General features: G+C 44.7%; 2 protein-coding genes across 5 annotated transcripts in view; one reads left to right on the top strand and one right to left on the bottom strand.

Moving 5' to 3' along the window:
• Cog1 (component of oligomeric golgi complex 1) overlaps positions 1–1312 on the top strand; it is a 12334-nt gene extending 11022 nt beyond the window's left edge. The window contains exons 13-14 of the mRNA XM_034504922.2: positions 50–128; positions 1118–1312. Of these exons, the coding sequence (XP_034360813.1) occupies positions 50–128; positions 1118–1258 (220 nt within the window). The 3' untranslated portion in view covers positions 1259–1312. The remainder of the gene's footprint in view (positions 1–49; positions 129–1117) is intronic.
• Vcf1 (VCP nuclear cofactor family member 1) lies at positions 231–22308 on the bottom strand. 4 transcript variants are annotated; one of them, XM_034504934.2, is made up of 3 exons: positions 22088–22308; positions 15022–15121; positions 231–2468 (listed from the first exon to the last, which is right to left on the bottom strand). In XM_034504934.2, the coding sequence occupies exons 1-3, from the start codon at positions 22306–22308 to the stop codon at positions 2235–2237; spliced, it is 555 nt and encodes a 184-aa protein (XP_034360825.1). In that variant the 3' UTR covers positions 231–2234. The 4 variants fall into 4 exon arrangements, with proteins under 4 accessions (XP_034360825.1, XP_034360828.1, XP_034360827.1 ...); XM_034504937.2 differs by having other exon boundaries at positions 15022–15039; XM_034504936.2 differs by lacking the exon at positions 22088–22308 and adding an exon at positions 21925–22081.

Genomic DNA, 22308 nt, shown 5'->3' with positions numbered 1-22308 from the left:
CAGGCCTGCTGCCCGTTCTCCACAGTGACACCATCCTTTGTGTTTTAAGGTTTGGACTCCTTCCACTGAGCATGACAAGCACAAGAAAGACGAGGGCAACCAGTCGAGGCGTTGAAACCCAAGCCCAGGTCAGTGCCAAGAGAAGAGGCCCGAGTGGTTCTTCTAACCCCATCCCCAACTCAGCTCCCCAACCCCCACCAGCTCTTTTAGAAATAACCAATTAGGCACCATACGGCAATGCACTAAGGCTGCTTTTAATGGCGGCGCAATAGAGTACAAGGTTTCACTAGCTTGAGCTCATAGAAAGATGCCAATTGACTCGAGCAAATAGCGTCAAAATAGAAATATACCCAGACCACAGGCTGTGAAAACCGCACAGCACATAAGAGATGGCCTCTTGTATTTTGTTGGGTGAATGACTGCTGACTGGCACCCGACACTGTGATCAGAGCATGGGAAGACCCTTTGTCTTCAGATGGTCTCACCTGTGCCTTTAGTTGGGTGGGAGATGGGAAGAAACGTGCTTCCTCGAGCACTGATTAATACGTGTTTTGTTTCAGTAGGACGCCATCCATTAAACCTGCCGGAGCCCTCCTGGGTATTTCTGGACTGTGATGTGTACATGTGTGCTTGACAGCTTCTCCTCTCATAGCACTGTTTGTCTTACTGTTAGAACTCCAGTAAAGTATCCTTCCCCACATTCCTTGCCAACAAACCCAGTAAGATCCCGAGTCCTCAAAAACATCTGGTTTTAAAATCTGGAAAAACCGTCCTGAAAGGGGAAAAAAAAACCAAACCTACTTTCTGACCTCTGGGCTTTATGACAGTAGTTCCCATGCACATGGAAGGCTGGCCCTTCCATGCTGTGGCCCTCAGAGGAGAGGCCATGGAAGGCACTGCATGTTCACTCTTCCTGGCATGGGCCACCTCAGACTGTAGCTATATCGCACAGTAACCTGCTCTGGTCCAGGCGTCCCTCTCAGCTCCTTACCAGAGCCATCCCCGTTCCTCAGTGCTGTTGCCTGTGCTGTGTGGCCTCTGAGTGGGGTGCAGTGAAGGGGACAGGCAGGAGACTACAGGTGCATGCTTAAGGCACTTCCTCTTCCTCTAACGGCAGGTTGGCCCCCCGGCACTCTCCAGGGTAGGTGACCCAACGACACATCCTGGCTCTTTGTTCAGACAGCTTGCAAGTGAGGAAGATGACTCACCGGCACCTTCACTGTTCAAGCTCGCCTGGCTCTCTAGTGTGACCAAATAGCATGGGGACAATGCCCAGGCTCTCTAAATAAATACTAGAGCGTTGTTTTTCCTAGAGGTGCCTCTGCTCTTGTTTCTACACCACACCAATCTTTCCAGTTTCAGTGATAGAATGTGCCCCCCTCTCCCCGCAGGGCTGGGTGCCTATAGGCACGAGTTACATCTCACTCTCCTTCCTTCAGCTATCAAACAGGTTGCCTTCGTCTGCACTGACCTCTGCCTTGGCTACGGGTACTGCAAGGAGCTAGCAGTTAAGCTGTTAATACACAAGTTTGTAATAGTTACTAGGTATTTCTTGACTTTGAGAACTGCACAATGTTCTCTATAGCGTTTGGGGTACAGAGTAGAAGAAAATAGATAGGGAAGTGAGATTCTCCCTGGAAATTCAAATGTAAAATGGAGACAACTAGGAAAGGTGGTTAGCTTGCATGGTCTTCAGAGTGGACTACTGTTCTGTTCCAAGGGAAAGCATTTTACAGACAGACAGACAGACATCTACATACTAAGAGGTAGTACGGCAGTTAACGTCAGTGCAACACTGAGTCAAGCTTCCTATATTTAGGGAGAAAACTTAGGTTTTTTTCATGGAAACTAGATATTCTTTACTAGTTTATTGAATTTTAAAACTGTAAGGTCCCACATTTCACGAGGCTCTTTCCTTACAGTATGGCATCTAGGTGACAGCTGTGGAATCAGTCAGCTGACTTCCTCATACACTGCCACGATGTAGATCTGATGCCCTCTCAAAAGAATCTTCTAAAAGAATCCTATAAAAACTTGCTCCCAAGCCCCTCCGAAATCGCAATAGTGCAGCAAACCCCAGTAAACAGCTACCTGCTGACCCGATACTCAAATATAGACTGAAAGCCAACAGGCATTTTTTTTCTGTGTGCAACTTTTAAAAACAAATCATTAAGTTGAAATATCCAATCTGCACAGTGCTGTCCCTTCACAGAAGGCAAGAAACTGCCGGAGCATCATGTCGGAGGCCGGCCTCGGTGCTGGAGGCTGTGAAAGTGAGCCTCCTTCAGGGTCTGATTGATGTGGAAGTAAGGGCCTTGGCACAGTGCAGACTGCTCAGGCATCGGCTGGGGGGTGCTGGGGCAGGATCCCGGGATGATGTGGCTCAGGCTGCTCTCTGGCCCACTGGCCCTGTCTGGGCTATTGATGCTGCTGCTGCTGCTGCTCCCTCCGCTGTCGCTGCTTGAAGACTGGAAGGAAAAGAAAAGACAGGGTCCTATCAGCCAGTCTCCCGCAGAAAGGCTTTGCTGGGGCTTAAAATGAGAAGCCGCAGTAAGAGTCTTCTTTGTTGGAGCTGAACAAAACTCCACTGTGTATGTGCCCACGCTTTCATATCCACTCATCTCCATGGTCACCTAAGATGACTCCACTTCCTTGCTACTATGAAAAGAACAACGATAGATAAACACAGATGTGTAAGTGTCTCTGTGATGAGATACAAAGTCCTTTGAGTACATGCCCAGGAGTGGTATCTCTGGGCCATATGGCAAGAAAAACGAACATAGGAATTTTGCATGAAAATGGATGCATCTAGAAATTATGATACTGATATCTATCCCAGGCTTCAAGTTGGCAGTAGGCACAGCTTGTAAAAGTAAGGGATCAAGAGAAGGGAAAAAGTTTTAAGGAAATGAGATGGATGGTGTAATGAAAGAGATAAGACATGACAGTGGGAAGGGAACTCCTGGGCACGACACATTAAAGGAGGAGGTGAGATTAGAAACAACCCCCAAAAAGTATATCTTGAAACGCCATAAGAAATGGTTACTGTATGCAGTCAGACACTGGCTTCACACACCTTCCTCCCCTGACAGGTAGGAAGTGTAGGTATAACCCAAGCATGAGCTGGACCCCACCCCTTTCACATACAGCTTACTCCTTCACTTTTCTCTGTCTGTTCGAACCATTCATCCACCATTTCCAGTCATCAAAGGTGGTTCTCAGCTAAAAGACAAGTATCAGCTACTGGTACAGGGGACAGAAAAGGTATTAACCCTTCCCCCCCAATCCACAAACTCTGAACCAGGTAACTGAAAACCTACATGCAAAGTAATGTCCTATAATCACTCAGTACACAAAGTACACTTAAGAATTGGGCTGTCAGTCTTGCTGCCACCACGTGGATGTGTGCCTGAGTGTGCTCCATGTGTCCTCTAATGAGCATGACCTCATCAAAGCAAACCACTCAAAAACATGTCTGCCCTTTGACACTAGTATTAAAGCTGCCTCTCCTCCTTCTGAGAAGGATTAAAACCTAAGGAAGCAATTAAAACCCTGAGCTGGTTTAGAATTCTGTCTAAAGGTCAGCCCTTTGCTATATCCAATGTATGTACCCTTGACAAAGGCATTTGCTTTGAAATGTTTCCATCTGTGTAAAGTCTACACATAAGAGAATAAAACTGGAAAGAAAACAAACCGAACAGTTAAAATGGGAGGATTATAGATACTTTCTCCTACCTTCTCCTACCACCTTTTCTGTAAAGCATTCTATATTTCACTTACAAACACAGGTTTATAAAAGCTTCCAGATCTACACTTTATTAATTTTTTTTAAAGATTTATGTACATGACTACACCACTGCTCTCTTCAGACACACCAGAAGAGGGCCTCAGATCCTATTACAGATGGTTGTGAGACACCATGTAATGGTTGCTGGGAATTGAACTCAGGACCTCTGGAAGAGCAGTCAGTGCTCTTAACTGCTGAGCCATCTCTCCAGCCCCCAGATCTATTCTTTCAAGGTGACTATTAAGTCCTAGCTCTATGTACAAATACATAGCTAACGCATCTGGAACAGAAGCACCCACTGGCACACCTGAAACCTGCTTGTCCATAGGTGATTTGAGCTGTCTCACACAGGCACATATCCAGTGCTCACAGGGAGTGCCTTATGCCATTAAAATAGAATTCAGAAAAGGATTCTAAGGAAGGCAGGTGGCAGGAATGGCTAGAATTAATTTTCTTGAGCCTTAACTCAAAGTCAGTAGCTAAACAAAGTTTACAAAGGCCTTTCCTAAGCTACCTCAACATCCTAGAAGGGCTACCAGCACTTTGAGAAGGTCATGAATATTTAAATAGGCCACCACCCTGAATCAGACTCCACCCACAGAAAGCTCTTTCCTCTGCTTTTTGTTTTGTTTTGTTTTTCCTGAGACAAGAGTTTCTCTGTGTAGTCCTGGCTGTCCTAGAACTCACTCTGTAGGCCAGGCTGGCCTCGAACTAAGCTCTATCTGGCTCTGCCTCCCAGGTGCTGGGATTAAAGGTGTGCTCCACCACTGCCCAAGCTCTTTCCTCTTAGTCTGCTTGCTTTCTTTACTATTTTTTTTGTTACAGGCACTTCTTGAAAATTAAGGCAAGAACTAGAATTCGTCTTTAATAAGTCAAATTTGCATATCAAATTATATGTATTTCAAACTATAATAGCCAAAATGATACTCTTCAGAAAAGAGAAAAGCTCATTAACAGGTCAGGGAGCCAGTTGAGGTTTCCTGAGTAGCTGTCTCACTGTGTAGCACAGGCTGCCCCTGCATGCGGAGTGCTTCTTCCTCAGCCCCCACACCAATGCTCTACTTCATTGTTTTTGTCTCCTAGGTTCACTTTTAAATTTTGTAATCCTACTCATGGTGACGTGGGTAAAATGTCTCACAAACAAACATCTAGAAGAATTGGTTACACTGTAATACATCTATTACATACTTACCACAAAATTATCCTCAGTATTACCAAATACCAGAAACTTGCACATCTACAAAGTCTCTTTTTCTTTAAACTGAACACTACATATAGTGTATGGGGGCAGAATTGTTTTATTTTTGTTCTTTTTTCTTTTTCTTGAGCTAGCAAGATGGCTTAGCACTTATTTGCCACCAAGCCTGACAACATGATTTTGATCTCTGGGTCCAACCTATTGGAAGAAGAGAACCAATTCCCCCAAAAGAATTTATGAAATATCTTAGTTTTAAAACAAACTTTATCATATACATACTATGCACATCAAAAAAAGTCTGGATGACACAGGTGGCAAGGCATTTAGAATTTGGATTTTCTACATTATTTAACTATTTTCATTTTTAAAATTCCTTTGTGTGTGCGAGATCACACACACACACACACACACACACACACACACACACACACACACACGAGTTTATGTGCACAACATTCGTGCAAAGCCTGAAGGCCAACAGAAGGCATCTGATCCCCTGGGATTAGAGTTACAATGGTTATCAGCTGCCATGTTGGTGCTGGCAACTAAGTCTGAAACAGGAGTGTGTGCCATTCAGTCATCTCTCCAGATCCAGTTATTTTATTTTTTTAAGAGTTTACACACACACACACAATGTATTTAGGAGGAAAAAATTAACCACAGGTAAAAAAAAAAAAAAAAAATGTTACCACAAAACAGAGTAAGGTCTTTAGTGACTTCCAACTTCAAAACTGAGACTCTGAAAAGCTACTGGCCTGTTTTAGATTTATGGAACACAGTTTCACCTTCCCTGACTACCAAGGGCTGAAAGGCTTGCTGGTTAGAATGACTCCTCCAGGGGATGCCTCTCAAGGTCTTCCTCCCGTCCATGTTCCAGAAGAGGAAATGGGACAAGTGCTACAAAGCCCTTCCCTCAGCCATCTGTAGGCAGAGAGGCTCCGATGAACTGCATTGCCAGTCTCTGAACACAAGCACCAAGTGCCCTTGTGCTGTCTGCCCACCTGCCCTCCCAGACACAGATGAAAAGCAAGGTTCCTTCCCAGTCTGAAAGTATGAAATGGGCAAAGACTGATCCAGTTCCTCTCACTAGGTGATGCTTACTTTCAGTATCAGATGGCTGCAAGGGGGGAAATACCATTGTTACACCTGTGTTTAAAAGGCACTAAATTCTTTTACTAACACTGGTGCTCTGCTGTTTGCTAATAACATCCTCAAGAAAGCACTGACCACTCTGAAGAGTCCTGTTTTGAAAACTTAAAGAAAAGGGGTCTCAAATACAGGCAGCCATTATATCCTCATAACCTCTGACAGCACAGTGCAGCCAGAAGGGTACTGTCCTCGGAGAAATTGTGGAGTCCTTGTGGGCTTCTGATGTACTTGCCAGAACACCAGCTGTTCTCATGCCCGCTATACAAACAGACGTGTGTGCCTGCTATTAAGCTGTCACCAGAGCTGCTCAGGCACTTGGTGAACATTTACTAAGCTCAGTCAGGGGAAATGGTGGTAATGCATCATCTATAGATAACCAGAGTCTAAGATTACTGCCGGGAGAGAAACGCATCAGTGCATGCGGGATGAACATGGGAGAGGAAGGATCCTAAGGGCGGCTCCACTAGTCTATGAGCTAAACTTTGAATAGGCAGGAAATGGCAAACCAGGAGAACCAGTACAAACTCAAATGGAAAAAGTGTGTCTTGAGGGTGACAAGTTTCCAGTGTGGTACAGCTGAACTGTGAGGCTGTCAGGGGCTGGTGAACCATAAAACACAGAGAGAGGGAACAGCTAGAGTACAAAAGCCACCGAGGCCCCAGCAGAGGTTCTGAGTACTCGAGGCATGCTCTAGTTGGAATAAGTTAGGATCCCAGGGATCTGTATGTGATGAAGATACAGAAAAAAGGCCCACTGAGGTTTCCTCATAAGGCTGAGCAGGAGGGTAGGCACAGGGGACTAGAAATGTTGATGGTGTATGTCATACCCCAGAGAGAGGCTGCAGGGCTTGGAGGGAGATGACTAAGGACATAGGACATGCATGCAAGGGCAGCAGATATCAGGAAACACTTGCTGAATATCAACCACACTGCTCACACTACCTGCAAGTTTTGGCTGAGTCAACAAAGCCAAGCAAGGAGAGGAAGGGAATGTTCCTGAGAAAATAACACAGGCTACAAACAAGCAAGGCAGATGGGGGTAGGGAAGGAGAATAGGAAGCTGCAGATGGATGAGTTAGGAAAGAGAAGGACATGGAAGCAGACCAGAGAAGAACCATGTTCAGACCATGAACCTGAAAAGTACAAAAGGAGAAAACCCATCAATGGGCCCTGGGAACCTGGTAAGCTGTGACAGGCAGGAAGAAGGCATGATGCAGGAACTGCAAAGCAGAGAATGAACACACTAAAGAAGGCCATCTTTGTTTTCTCAAATTCCTCACCAGAGATGAAAAACTGCTGTTCCCCTGGGTAGGCTTTACCAGGCTGTGAAGGTAGTTTAAATGATAACCCTTGACACCATGGCAGAGAATAATAAATACCTCTAAATCCTGTTTTCTACTCAGAACCTTTAGAAAGCTGCCCAAGCAAGCACATTAATTGTGGAGTCTCTCTGCTTCATAAAATCAAAACTAGGACAGGCATGGCAGTACACGCCTGTAACCCCAGCATTCTGAAGATAAAGGTTGGAAGCTCTGGAGTTTAAGGTTAGCCTAGGCCATCTGAGCTATAAAACTCTCAAGAACCGATTACAGGAAGGGAGACAAGAAACTAAAACAAGGATGGTGCTCCCTTCCTGTGGATGCTTCCTCCCTGGTGGCTAGCTGGCTGGCACACTGTTAGATGGTGTTGCTGGGTGCTTCCTCCCTGGTGCTAGCTGGCACACTGTTAGATGGTGTTGCTGGGGCTGCTGAGGGAGAACTCTTATCTGGGCTACAGCCCCTCAGTGCCAGGCGAGAAGCACGCAGTGCTGTCTACGGCACTGAATCAGTGATGAGGAAATCAACCCCGCAGGTTGTTGTCCCCTACTCCCAGGGAAGGATTTAACATGTACCATCAACCCCTTCAAATGCTGAAGGTCAGGGAGGTCCTACACCTTGGTGGGGAAGTTAAATGGACATGCCATGCCCATCCAACTGCAATCTCCATCCTGCTACTACAGATTAGTCCACTGTAAGTCTGGTGTAGGCAAGTGGGGACTCTTCCAGGATCACTAAGCCACACATGAGATATCTATACCACCTCCTCCCTCATATCATAGACACTGGGAAGGAAAGAATGTAGGAGGAAGTAGAATGAGTGAGGTAGCAGGCTTCAGAGCATGGCAGTGTCTGTGCAGTTTTGATCTCATGGGAGAAGCATCTACCTGTGCAAGAAGCCCATGCTCCTAGACTAACTTCATTCACACTCCTGCAAGGAACCCTAAGGAACCTCAGGGTCATCAAGAATAGTAAACCAAGTAATAAATGAAGGCAGGAAAGTAGGGGAGGTTCTGGGCGGGAGGGGAACAGAAAGAGGGGGAGAAAGAGTTAATGTGCTAAAATATGTGTCCATGTGAAAATGCCATATGAAATCTATTATTATGTATAATTAACATATGCTAACTAAAATAATCAGAAACATGAGTACATTTATCACCTAGAGCATGCCTTTTCCCTTTATCAAAAAAAAAAAAAAAAAAAAAAAAAAAAGGGAGGGAGGGAGGGTATTTTGTGGTTTTTATTGGCTGGTTGTTTTGCTTTGTTTTTTCATTTTTTAAGACTTAGTATGCAGCCCAGGCTGTCCTGGCTCTCACGCTGTAGACCATGCTGGCCTCGAACTCACAGAGATCTTCCTGCCTCTGCCTCCTGAATGCTGAGACTAACGGTGTGTTACACTATGCCCTGACACTACATCCATCTAGAAAAAGCATTTTAATCTTTCAGGCCTTAGCTTCTCTTTATCCCTATCTCCACATTCACCAATGCTTTCAATTTATATGAACCTACAAAGAAAACACTCTCATGTGCAATATGGCACACTCCTACTCAAAACAATTCTGTGTTTTGGCATGTACCTACTACCCCACAAAAGACTCAAGACAGAAAAAATTAAGAGCTTTAGCTGGGCCTGGTAGCTCATGCCTGTGATCCCAGCACTTGGGAGGTGGAGGTAGAATCACAAAAAACAAGTTTAAGGCAAGGCTGAACTACAGTGAATTCCAGGCCAGTACGGGTCTGTCTTAGAGATCCGAACTGAAATCCTGTCTTAGAAAAACAAAATATGACCAAACGGATGATTCCTACATGGTGGGGAGAGGCAGCTCCCAGGTGTCCTCTGACCTAGACACACACACACACACACACACACACACACACAACATGTAAGTAAATGCAATAGAAATTACACAATAAATCTAATTTAAAGAAAAAATGAGTACTTTAATATTAAACATTTTCAAATTTATGTCCAACTCGGAGCTGAAGCGATGGCTCAGCAGTTAAGAGCACTGGCTCCTCTGGCAGGAAGCTGGGTTTCCGTTCCCAGCACCCACATGGTAGCTCACAACCTTTTGTAACTCCAGTTCCAGGGAAACCTACGCCCTCTTCTGACCTCTACAACTACATAGTACAGACATTCATGCAAACAAAACACTACTAAATACAAAATAAAAATTAAAGGCATCTTTTACAAAGATTATGTTAAACTATGCCAGGGATGTAGTTTAACAGTAGAGCATTGTCTGGCACATACAAAGCCCTGGGTCCCATCCTACCTGTGAGTGAGTGAGTGAGTGAGTGAGTGAGTGAGTGAGTGAGTGAATATATAAATGCTTACATGTTCCCACTGTTTCTCAACAGGAAGCTCTCCTCAGTTACGGCAGTAGGTATGCACTTCTGACTTTAATGGAAACACCAGGGAGGATACTCTGTACTCAGGAAGGCAGGTTTGCATGGGAGCATCTAGTACAACTTGTAGACACTAATTACTCCCAAAGATCATCACTCCTCCCCATATACAGCTTCACCTCAAACCAGCAAGACCAGCTCCTGTGAAATATAACTGCCTTTTTTCTTAAGTCTTTTTGACATAGGATTTTACACTTATATCCAGGCTGGCCCAGAATTATCAGTCCTATGGCTGGTCTCAAACTAATGGTGACCCTCCTTCCTCAGTCTCCCAAGTACTGGGATTACAGACAAGCCACTCCGCCTGCCTAATCTAGTCCATTTTTACCAGCCTTAGTAAATCCTCTAGAAAAGAATGCTGAGCTGGAAACAGCTCAGCAGGTATGAGCACCAGTTACCCTCACAGAGGACCAAGGGTTCAGTTCCCAGCGTCTCCATGGCAGCTTGCAACCACTCAAACTCCAGTTCCAATTCCAATGCCTTCTTCTGACCTTCCTGGGCATCAGGGACACAGGTGATACACATACACACAGGCAAAACATACACACACATAAAATAAGTACACCTTTAGAATGAAGGAAAGAAAGGTTGAGTAAAAAAGACAACACAGCTGCCTTTATACAGGATTCATAAAAAGAAAGACACAAGTTAATAAGTCACTTCCTGTCTTGCTCACGGAGTAGACAGGCGTGTCTGACTTAGGTGCTAACTATCTAGGCTAAGAATGGCTAAAAAACTAATCTTACACTAGCAAACTATACCTCAATGTAAAAACAGGATCAGGGGCTAGTGAAATGGCTCAGCTGGCAAAGTGCCTGCTGTGTAAACCTGAAAACCTGGGTTTGATCCCCAGCACCCACATAAAACTCTGGGTACAGTGGCATGTATCTGTAATCCCAGGTGACTACACTGGGGAGGCAGAGACAGGAGGAACCTGAGGGCTTGCTGTCCAGCCAATTTAGCCAACACAGCAAGCTCCAGGTTCACTGAGAGTCTGTCTCAAAAAATAGGGTGGGGCGCCAACAAGATGGCTCAGTGGGTAAAGGCGCTTGCTGTGCTAGCCTGGCCACCAGAGTTTGAGCCCCAGAACCCACAGGTGGAAGGAGAGTCATCACAAAGTTGTCCTCTGACTTCCAAACATGCAGCATGACACGTACATTACGCACACAAATTATAACTTTTTAAATTAACACTAAGGTGAAGAGCAATAGAAGAAAAGCACCTCAGCCTTTGGCCTCCTTGCATGCACACATGATCCACACAGAAGACAAGCAGGCAGAAGAGAACCCTAAAGCTTGTAAGTTGTTACCTCTCTAAGTCACTGGAGTTAAAATTCAAAGTCCTCAAACACTAAGGATTTTTAAAGGGAAAAAAAACCTAATCTCTTTGCTTTTCCTTGTCAACTCACCCTGCGTCCCCGGCACTACCATATCATACTATTTACTTGGGAATTTTTCCAAGTGAAGGAATTCTGCTTCTGTGACTGCGGAGAAGCCTAGGAGCTGGCTGCTCCTGGCTATATTTAGCAAAGCTCATCTGAACTGGCATCTGTCTTCTGAAAGCAGTTCATTCCAGTTGGGGACAAGTGGGTCTAAGCAGGCACTACTACTGCACAAGGCCTCTTCTACCTCCTGCATGTTACTTTTCTGTGGCCCAATTTCTCCACCAGAGTAGAAAAAGACCTACTAAAATGAGAGGAAGAAAATGCACAGAGCAAAGCTTCTCCCTGCACAGCAGGTCTCTATCTAAGTCAGGCCTCACAGCCCTTCACTCAGAGCATCAAGGCAAGAGGTGTCCACTACCTCCAGCTTTTGGACAACCAAAGCCCGTGACTCAGTGTAGCAGCTGCACCTGAGTCAATGCCACAAGTGATTTCCCAGTAGTGGCCAACTATTACCTATAGCAGAAGAGAGTAAATCTTAGAAGTTCATCTTAGGTAGTGATATTAAACAAATGCCTTCCAAATGAAAACAAGCTATCAGAAAAGAACTCTAAAATTACTTTAGTATTTAAAGAAACACCCAGGAAATATTCTTTACTTTTGTTTTGTTTTATGTGCACTGATGTTTTATCTGCATATATGTCTGTGTGAGTGTCAGATCCTCTTGAACTAGAGTTACAGACAGTTGTGAACTGCCATGTGGGTGCTGAGAATTGAACCCAGGACCTCTGAAAAAGCACCCAGCGTTCTTAACCACTGAGACATCTCTTCAGCTCCAAGAAATGGGTCCTGATCTTACTCTAAAGAAAATGCAACTGTTGGCCAGCCTTTGAATTAAAAGGTAACACTCTTATTAATGTACTATTTATTAAATCAACTGACAATATTAGTAATTTATTCTTCTCTTTTATATACAACTATCAGAAAAAAAGCCAGAAGTCTCCAAAGCTGTTTTTACACTACAAAGAAAAGAACCTATTCCAATGGGAAGTGTCAGTCCCTCAGGCTTTCCTTAGCATTTTAGTAGAGAGAGCCCAGCCTTCTACCTCTCCAGGCCACCTGCTGTTCACTCACTTCCCCTACCACAGAGCAAGCTCAGCACAGCAGCCTATGCCCAGCAAGCAACCTTGCATATAAAGGTTAGGATACCAAACTGGGTGACTTGCAAGTGGGTTCAGACAAAGGCTGTTACAGTAGCCTTAAGCTATACTGAGAACCAGCTAGCCCACACTTCAGGCTGTTCATTCTGACCAGTTCAACAGTTAAACTTCTCTGGACAAGCAAGAAAAAGATATGTGCCCCAAAGGTCACAAGTCACTATTTTCTTCTGGGATATCAATGCATAGATGGTAGAAACTGAGTCAAGGGTATTTTTTTTACAAATTGCAATTATAACAATATAACCTAGCTGGGCATGGTGGTGTACACCTTTAATTCCAACACTCAGGAGGCAGAGGTAGATGGATCTCTGTGAGTTCAAGGCCAGCTTGGTCTACAAAGCAAGTTCCAAGAAAGCCATGGCTGTTACAGAGAAACCCTGTCTCGAAAAACAAAACAAAATGGAACAAAAAACAACAAACAACACAGCCTGGCATAGTGGTGTATACTTTTAATCATTTGGAAACAAAGCCCAGCTGGTCTACACAGGAAGTTCCAGGTTAACAACTACACAGAAACCCTGTCCACCACTACCAACAACAACAACAAAAACAAACCACAGGCTGGAGAGATGGCTCAGCAGTTAAGAGCATGGACTGCTCTCCCAGAAGTCCTGAGTTCAATTCCCAGCAACCATCTGTAATGGGATCCAATGCCCTCTTCTGCTGTGTCTGAAGACATTGGCAGTGTACTCACATATGTAAAATAAATAAATCTTAAAAAAAAAAAAAAAAAAAACAACTAACAACCAAACAAAAACCCTAATACTAAAATACATGTGCTTAAAATAAGAAAACAAGGGCTTAAGGCATGGCCCGTCCGTTAAGAATGCTTACTGCCATTAGAGGATTGAGGACCCATGGCTTGGTTCCCAGCATCTACATCAGGTAGTTCCCAAGCACTTACATCTAGTTCTAGGGGAGCTGATTTGCTCTGGCCTCTGGAGACACTTCCAAGTATGTGGCACATATACACTCACATAGGCACATACACATATGCATAAATAAAAAGTATTTGGAAAAAAAAGACAAAACCAGATTCAGTGAGAGAACAAGCAAAGGTACCTCCTTACCCAAGTCTGACAACTGATCTGATTCTCAAGTCCCACACAGTCAGAAAAAGAACACCAATGTCTCTGTGCAGGTCGTCCAGGGCCCTCCACAGTGCCCACCAGAACACAAACACAGTGTACAAATGAAAGTAAGTAAATACAAATTTTTCAATTCTTAGAAATAAAACAGAAGCCTTCAAGTTAATTTAAAGAGATTTTTATCCCATTCTCAAGCATCAAAGCCACAGAGAGCATGGTCTCAAGTGGGCTGATGGCATCTCTGATCACTAGTCTCCTTCATCCCTGGGATTCCCCAACCATCCCATTAAACAAAAGCTCAACTACTTTTTGGCTAAATGCTTACTTAAAATCAAAATGAGCAGACTAAGATTTTCAGAGGTGCAAGATGCTATCAAAACCCAAGCCCACACGTGGCAGAACATACTCTAGCCCTGGTCATTAATCTGAAGGTCAGCGTCCCCCCCCACCCCCACTGACTGTGGATTGGTGGTACAGAATCTAGATACTAGGCAAATCCTATTAGTGGGAACCAAGTACAGCAGGATTTGTTTTAGTGTGTGTGTGAGGACCCAGCTACTACACGGCAGCTGTTAGGAGTTGCATCACCTGCATCATTGATCAGAGATGCCATCAGCGTCTTAGTTAAAACAGTAACTTGCAGCCATGCTCTCTGGAACTCTGAGTGTGCTCCTCATCTGCATTCCACTCTCCTGCCTTCCCTCCCTAAGAAGAACATGTTCTAGAACACACTGAAGAATAAAATTCCTTTTTTTTTTTTTTTTTTTTTTGAGACAGGGTTTCTCTGTGTAGTCCTGGCTGTCCTGGAACTCACGCTGTAGACCAGGCTAGCCTCGAACTCAGAAATCCGCCTGCCTCTGCCTCCCAAGTGCTGGGATTAAAGGCGTGCACCACCACCCACCCGGCGAATAAAATCCCTTTAAAGGGATCTATGCACACACGCTGTACACACTCTGCTGCCTAGAACTGCTACTGAATACAAGCAACGAAATGTCTCCCTTGGGGACAATCATACTTTATAAACCATAAGGAAATGGGCTATTAGTGAAAATGTAAAATTAGAGGATTCAAAGACAGGCTTTCAAGTCCATGAAACTATTATAAGATTGTGTGTCTGTGTGTGTGTGTGTGTGTGTGTGTGTGTGTAAACAAACATGTGCATGATGCTTGCCTGGCAGGACAGTGCTTACCTTCCTCAGAAAGGCTTTGATTCAAAAGAGTAATTAAAGACCTGCTGTGCCAGCACTTAGCTACAACCCAGCACTAAGGAGGCCAACCAGATTTACAGACTAAGTTCCAGGCCAGGTAGCACTACACATCAAAAGTCTGCCTCAAAATAAAAAGACTAGTAAGTAAGCAAGTAAAGTGGAAGCTGCCACCATCAAGGAAGGAGAGTTATTCTTTGAGCAAATAAACTCCCAATTATACAATAGAGGCCGGGTCATTCGGCTGTGCCTGTGGCCACTCTGCCTACCTCTGTGTCCCAGGAATCCTGGAAGATGGGGTTCCTACTGCTCCTTTTGGTCTGGGGAGGAGGGTGGTTGTCATCATCATTGCCATTTCTTCTCCTTTTTCTGAAATTTAAAAACAAAGAGAAAAAATAACCAGCTATGGAACTTGCAGACATTTCAATTATAAAACATTATAACATAGAAAAATTAACCCTCTTTGCTAAAAAATCAATCCACCACAACATCCCAATAGGAAAAATAGTAAGTACCAACACTGGGCACCAAGCAAAGATAGCCAGTCAGGTCAAGCCTAACAGAGAAAGGCTGGTTTCCAAACGCCTGCTGGGGACAAAGGAACAGGAGAAGGATAACAATGAAGCTTCCCAACTCAGTTTCTGCTTGCCATGTCCCCAGAAATTATAATTCCAAATCCCCACTCTACTCCTAGTCCCACAGAGCAGTGCCCTAAAATACACGCAAGAGGGCATGGCATAGGAGCACAGGTTGGTGAGAGGGTCTGATGTCTGCTTGGTGGCAGGGTGGGAAGTCGGGTGTCCATTACTTTTCTGAGCCATCACTGGAAAAGCTCAGGCTACAGCACAGTGCTGTAGCATCAGTGCGCTGAGCTGCCACTGAGTCACAGTGCATGCTGGTTACAACTGACAGTTAAAGGGGAAAATAAGTCACATCTTCCTCCAGCGTGTGCTCTCGGTATGACAGGGTGCTTATTTAGGTTATCTACAAGAATTAGGGGCAACAGAAGGAATTCTAATCTCAAAATAGAAAACAGGAATAAAGAAAAGAAAGAATAGTTAATTCTAAAATAAACTGCCTGGAATACCCTGCCCAATATGGCAGCCACTAATAAAGTGGCCACTTAAATTTAAGGAAGCCAACATTTAAAACCCTCATCCTGCAGAGCATGATGGCTTGCATTTCTAACTCCAGAACTCAGGAAGCACAGGCAAGGGGATCACTGCAAGTTCAAGACCTGTTCTGTAGAGTGAGTTCCAGGTAAGCAAGGGTAAGGCTGTCTCAAAAAAAGCAAAATTAATTCATTTAAAAATAAAAAATCCAGTTACTGCCAGGCATAGTGGCTATGTCTACAATCCCAGCAAGTCAAGAAGCTGAGGCAGGAGAACCACTACACATCTGAGGCCACCCAAAGCAACACTGAGCTTCAGACACAGCATGAGACCTCATAAAAGTACGCTGAATCTCTTCAATGCAGAAGCTCAACTGAAGTGACCATATATAGCTTTGGCTCAGCAGAGTTGCAGGCTCACCTCACTACCGGCATATGCAGAGAACGGCAAATGTACAAGCTATGCCCAACCCCATGGCCAACTCTCAGCACACAGCACCTCCTTCAGGCTACTCACACAGCTAGCTCAGACTCAGCCATGCTGCACACTACCTCTAGGTCAAATTGTTCAAGTAAGACCAAGTACTCACTGCACCACTCAGGGCGCCAGGCCTCACCCATCACAAGATGTGCCTAAGGCTAGCTCCTACCTGCTCCTACACCACCCTCCAGTACGGAGATCAGCTTCCTCACAGGCTGCGATGCCAACCCAATGCACTAAGTACATTCACAAGAAGCTGGCTGCAGTCCTGCAGCTACTGCTGCTGTAGCCACTCCAGTCTTCACCATGCCCAGCATAAATATACTGCAGGAACCCACAATCTCCAACATCCTCACGCACAATCAGTTACCACACAAAAGCCTGCTGTTCAAGTACAGGTCCTCTGTTTCCATGCAGCACCCAGCCCTCTGACAGTAAAGGCAAATGTGAGGTGAACAGCTGTTTGCTTTTATTCAAGCAATGCAGCCTACTCATAGTACTAAACCCATGGGCGTGCTGCAGACTGAAAACCAACAATGACTTCATACACCCGAGTCTCCAGTTCTCCACTTCAAGGCTGATGAAACTATAGCAGTACTGCTATAGCGGCTGCCCAGAAAGCAACCAACTGCTGGGGTTACAGCTACTTAAAAATCACCCGGGGGCTGGTGAGATGGCTCAGCAGGTAAAGGTGCTTACTGCCAAGCCTGACAACCTGGGTCCCAACTCAGGTCCCACATGGTGGGAGAAGAAAAGTGACTCTCACAAGTTGCTCTCTGATCTACACACACACAATAATTAAACATATTTTAAAAACCAACAGTGAAACTAATCAGAGACCACAGAAACTCCTATTTCACTGAAGAAAAATGACTATTGTAAATTTATTATAAAAAAAATGCTGCAAAACATAAACTGTAGAGGGATTTGTTGTTGTTGTTGTTTGTTTCGTTTTGTTTGGATATAGGATCTATGTAGCCCTGGCTGTACTAGAACTCACTATGTAGCCAAGGCCACCATGAGAGATCCACCTGCCTCTACTTCCCAAGTACTGGGATTAAAGGTGTGTATCACCACACCTAAGAGGTAAGGATATTTTGAATTTTATATACTGAGAAAACTACCTGTCATGTGAACAATGCCAATCCTAAATTATTTTACTTTAAACAACAAAAAAAAAATATATAAAACTAACAAAACACAAAAACAAATGACTGCTTTTAAAGCCTAGAAAAAAGAAGTTCAGCAAAGAACAAAACTTCAAAGATTCTGTAGGTCCACAGTTCTTCACTGTGGGATGGATTACAGTATCAGCTCTACTTGGTTACCTTTTTTAGAATTTATTTTATGTTTATGAGTGTTCTGTCTACATGGCCATGGTGTCAAAGGGCAATGGTTCTCTTGGAGCTGGAGTTACAAACAGTCACCATGTTGGTGCTGGGAATTGAACCTGGGTCCTCCGAAAAGGCAGTTAAGTGCTCTTAACTGCTGGGGCCATTTCTGCAGCCATCAGCTGTTTTACGTAACTGAACTGATAACTGAGTGAGAAAGAATTTTTTGAATTACCAAAATGCTGTTTTAGCAAAAAATTCTTTACATAGTAAAAAGCAGTTCTGTTGGGCAGAACTGCCAAGTTCCATACTTCCAAAGGGCTTATCAATTACAGAGACAATGCTTCCAAGAAAGAGATAAAAGGCAATAATGGGCCTGATGGGACAGTCACCTTCAATCTGTATGTACACTTAGGAGACAGAGACAGGAGGATCTCTTTTGAGTTTGAAGTCTATCTGGTCTACATAGCAAGTTCCAGGACAGCTAAGACCACACACAGAGACAGTTACAAAAACAAAACAAAAAACCCAAACCAATCAAACAAAAAATACATACACAAAAAAAAGAAGCAAAAAGCTAGGGAATTTATTTATACCTGTGCGTGTGTGCGTGTGTGTGTGTGTGTGTGTGTGTGTGTGTGCTTGCGTATGTGAGAGTAAGCAAGAGAGAATGTATGTGTGAGGGAGGGCTAGAGGGAGGGAATCTGTATGTGTGTTTAAGTCAGACACAGAAAAGCCAATGATGAGGAAAGCAGACCCCCTCCTCTTTTTAAATAATTTATTTTTATTTTATTGCTGTTTTTCCTGCATGTATGTCTATGTGAGCGTCAGATCCCCTGAAAATGGAATTATAGACAGACCCAAGAATTGTGACTAGCTGGAGACTACACAGTTTATCCCATAGAGCAATAAAATAAGAATCTCTTTCCGCTTCTTAACTCTCTCCCAGAAAACCAGCACAATATTCTTCAACTACTTGAAAATTAAAAACAAGATAAATACCAGGTTTTTATTTTGGCATAGTTCTTTCGAGTGTGTCTTGTTTTCTCTGTGGTGCTTGGGTTGAACCCAAGGCCTTGTATTTGGTAGGTCTTACGGGCTCTAGAGCTACAGCCCTAGACACATCAAGTCTTAATAACCATTAAGTGAGTACCCTAGTATAAATCTAAACAAGGGCACACCTTTGATCCCAGCATTCAGCAGACAGACACAAACAGATCTCTGTGAGTGTAAGTCCAGCCTAGTCTATAACAGAGAGCTCCAAAACAGCCAGGGTTACATAGTGAGACCCTGTCTCAAAAAATAAATGACTAAACAAACAAATCAATAACTTAGTATATAAATTTGAACTAAGAAGTTTCTCCTTCATCCCATTACAGGCCTTTTACATGAGGCTGTGCTACATCTGCTGGGAGAGAAACTCACAGTGGCAGCACACTGGCGCCTCAACTTTTATCTTATCAGCATAGCAACAGCTGGTTATGCTTGGGGCTGCTGAGTCACTCCACCCAAACTTTATGAGGCTGACCAAAATTGGCATCTCCTCATCTGAAACAAGGCATGTTTCCTCCCAGGAACAAGAACAACACTGGGCTGTTGTATAGTTCTCATCTACCTCTGGAAAAGTCATAAGACGTGTCAGTTTCTCAATGTACAAGCACTACCTCTCTGACCTGTGAGGTGTCCTCTCCTTTGGGTGGTAATGAGTTAAGAATGAGCTCTACCTAGTCTCCACTCGTGTTGTTCTTGGGTTTTGTTATTAGATGGCTCCCTAGCAACACTCAGCTTCCAATACCCTTACTGATAACTCACATGACCAGTCAGTTCACTGGTTTTCCATGCACCTCCTTTCCACTTACGAAAAACAATTGCTGGGCATCTGTTACCCCCCCAGGATGGCTGACTCCATCACTTTTCATATCTCACTTCTGTCTTATCTTCCTGGTCCTCTTCAAGAACCCCAGGCAAATTCCATCATCAAGTACAGCAACTGGTTTTCAATTCATTTTATTATAAAATGTATACTATGTATCCTGGCTAGGCTGGAACTGGCTCTACAAAACAAGTTGGCCATGGACTCAAAGAGCCTCTGCCTCTTGAGGGCTGGGATTAAAGACAAGTACAACCACACTCTATCTCAAATGCTTCTTACTATTAGGTGTCTCTCTCCCAGTTCATTCGTGGACACTTGAGATCTGTGATAAGGCAGACTTCCTTCCCACACACCTACCCTTCTACAGTGTTCTAAGTCTCCTGTGAAAGTCTGACACCAGAAGGGGCCAAGCTAGCTCATTGGTGAAGAGAAAGGGGAAAAAAAAAAATAGGCAAGAAAAAAAAAGAAGGTCTGTCCTCGACAACTGGATTCTTTTAAAGAAGTCACCAGAAGATATAAACACACTAGGATTCCTATAAGTATATTAGATAAAAAGAATCTACAATCAGTACAAACTCAGACTACTTGTCTGCAGCATTAGATTAAAAAAAAAAAATCTGTTAGCAACAGAAAATGCTGGCCGGGTGGTGGTGGCCCACGTCTTCTTTAATCCTAGCACTTGGGAGGCAGAGGCAGGCGGATTTCTGAGTTCAAGGCCAGCCTGGCTTACAGAGTGAGTTCCAGGACAGCCAGAGCTATACAGAGAAACCCTGTCTCAAAACAAACAAACAAACAAACAAAAAAAAAAAAAAAAAAAAAGAAAAAGAAAAAAAAGAAAGAAAATGCTGAGGGCTGTCACATGAGGGAGACATTCCAAGAGAATCTAAAAGATGGCAGTCAGCTCAGGCTTACTGCATCTAAAGGTCACAACCCTAACTCTAATGGTATGGCTGTAACTGGGCCATAATTCCAACTTGACCTAATTTAAACCTTTCAATGGTTTTTAATAATTGGCAAGATTATGGCTTCATTCTATCTGCACAATCAGTAAGATTAAACCTTTTGGTACTACATTAATGCCACAGACCAGATTATAATTTGGGAAACATCTTCTAATTTCCAATTGAGTTTGATCATCTTTTGACACAAGTACAGGCTTTCTCCCTCTATTACTACAGAACCATTATCAGTAACTCAATTCAGTCTAGGGACCTCAACATTTTCTCCACTGGATCATCAAATCATCTCAGAATGTTGGGGAACCCCAATCCCATGAGGTAACTGTTTCAAGAAGCCTTGCAAAAGAATGATTACATTCACGACCAACGAATGGAAGGATAAGACCCAGGGTTGGGGAGATGGCCCAGCCACTGAGAACCCCTGTTAGTCCTACAGGGGACTGGGGTTTTGTTCCCAGCCCTCCTGGGACCTCCGTGGACACCAGACACGCATGTCACGGTATACATCCATATACACAGGGAAAACACTCATATGCATAAAAAAATAAAATCGTTTATGAGAGAAAATAAAAAAGCAAGCCTATGGTCCACCTTATTTAAGCCTAAGACTACTACGGAATAATAAAGAGACGTAAACCTGGATAGGCTTACATAACTAAAGGAGTCTCTCTAAATCTGTTCTATGTTCTCCACCAGAAAAATGAAAAAGTACAACTTAAGTGATGTATATAGGTCGTCAAGCTTCATATTGGGAGACTTTCTAGTTAAGAAATAAAGCAGGCCTTCTTCATTCTGAGGTAAGGAGTCCCAACTTACTTCTTCCCACCTTCTCGAAGACTGAAAATAAGAAAAGAAACTTCATCCGGATCGGGCTTAAAGCCCCGAGGGGCCGCCTAGGGCCTCCGCCAGGCTCAGTGGAGAGGGTAAGGAGAAAAACTCGCAATGTTAGCCACCTCCCTGCTCACAGGCAAACGGCTCCCCATCCAAACTGTTTAGAATCCTGCCTGTTAATGCTACAACCGAGAGTGGCTCACCACCCAGCCGGGTCCATCAGTCCTTCGGGGTTTCCAACAGATGAGGACACAGCGCCGCGGTCCACCCTAAGCCCTCCCAGCTGCAGGGTTAAGCCCAACCCCCGCCTTTCTCCTGACCTTGGGGCGCCAGCAGCTCCCCGCCCCCGAAGCCTCCCGTCCCCTCTCAGAGGCGCCTCAAGGGGCTGTCCCTTCAAGATCGGCGATCCCTCCCATCCCCCCCCCCACCACCACCACCCGCCTAAATTTAGGAAGGACCACCGTCTGTCTCGTAGGACCGAACAAACCTCATTCCAAAGTGGAAAGGGCAGAAGACGAAGAAAACTAGAAAAAGACGCAGAAGGGGTAGCCCTGGATTCCAGAGAGTCACCTCTCTGGCTACCCACAGGGTCCAGGTGTCAGAGGCCGCGCAACCTTCTCCCCGCCTCCTCCGACCGCAGAGCAGCGCAGACAAGAGCCAAGCACCACCCCGGCTTCGTGAGCCCCTCGGCTCCAGGGCGCACATCGTCGGCCGAGGGGCCGCAGAGAAAGTGGGTTCCCTCCTCTCACCTGGGGCGGAGGCGCTCGCTCATGGCAGCTGGTGAAGGCGAGCGACGCGGCGCCGCCCCGCGCCGACAGCGAACAGTCGGAGTTGTGTTCCGGAGACCGCCACGCCCACCACCGCGGGCCTGAGCTCTGACTGCCGCGCGGGTGGAGGCTGCGGGCGGTGAGTACCCCTCAGTCCGACCCGTACCACAGCTACTTCCGGTGTCTCCTCCGCGCCTCCCCAT

The sequence above is a fragment of the Arvicanthis niloticus genome, chromosome 6, assembly GCF_011762505.2.
Source record: "Arvicanthis niloticus isolate mArvNil1 chromosome 6, mArvNil1.pat.X, whole genome shotgun sequence".
NCBI classification, from domain to species: Eukaryota; Metazoa; Chordata; class Mammalia; order Rodentia; family Muridae; genus Arvicanthis; species Arvicanthis niloticus.
The sequence above is the reverse complement of the archived record's forward strand: the minus strand, read 5'-3'. Positions and strand labels throughout refer to the sequence as shown.

Excerpts from the sequence above, each read along its gene's own strand:
- Vcf1 (XM_034504934.2), bottom strand. The coding sequence starts at position 22,308 with ATGGGGAGGCGCGGAGGAGACACCGGAAGTAGCTGTGGTACGGGTCGG. Across the intron at positions 15,122-22,087 it reads AGCGAGCGCCTCCGCCCCAG|AAAAAGGAGAAGAAATGGCA; the intron begins GTGAGAGGAGGG and ends TTTAAATTTCAG. Across the intron at positions 2,469-15,021 it reads AGGATTCCTGGGACACAGAG|TCTTCAAGCAGCGACAGCGG; the intron begins GTAGGCAGAGTG and ends TTTTCCTTCCAG.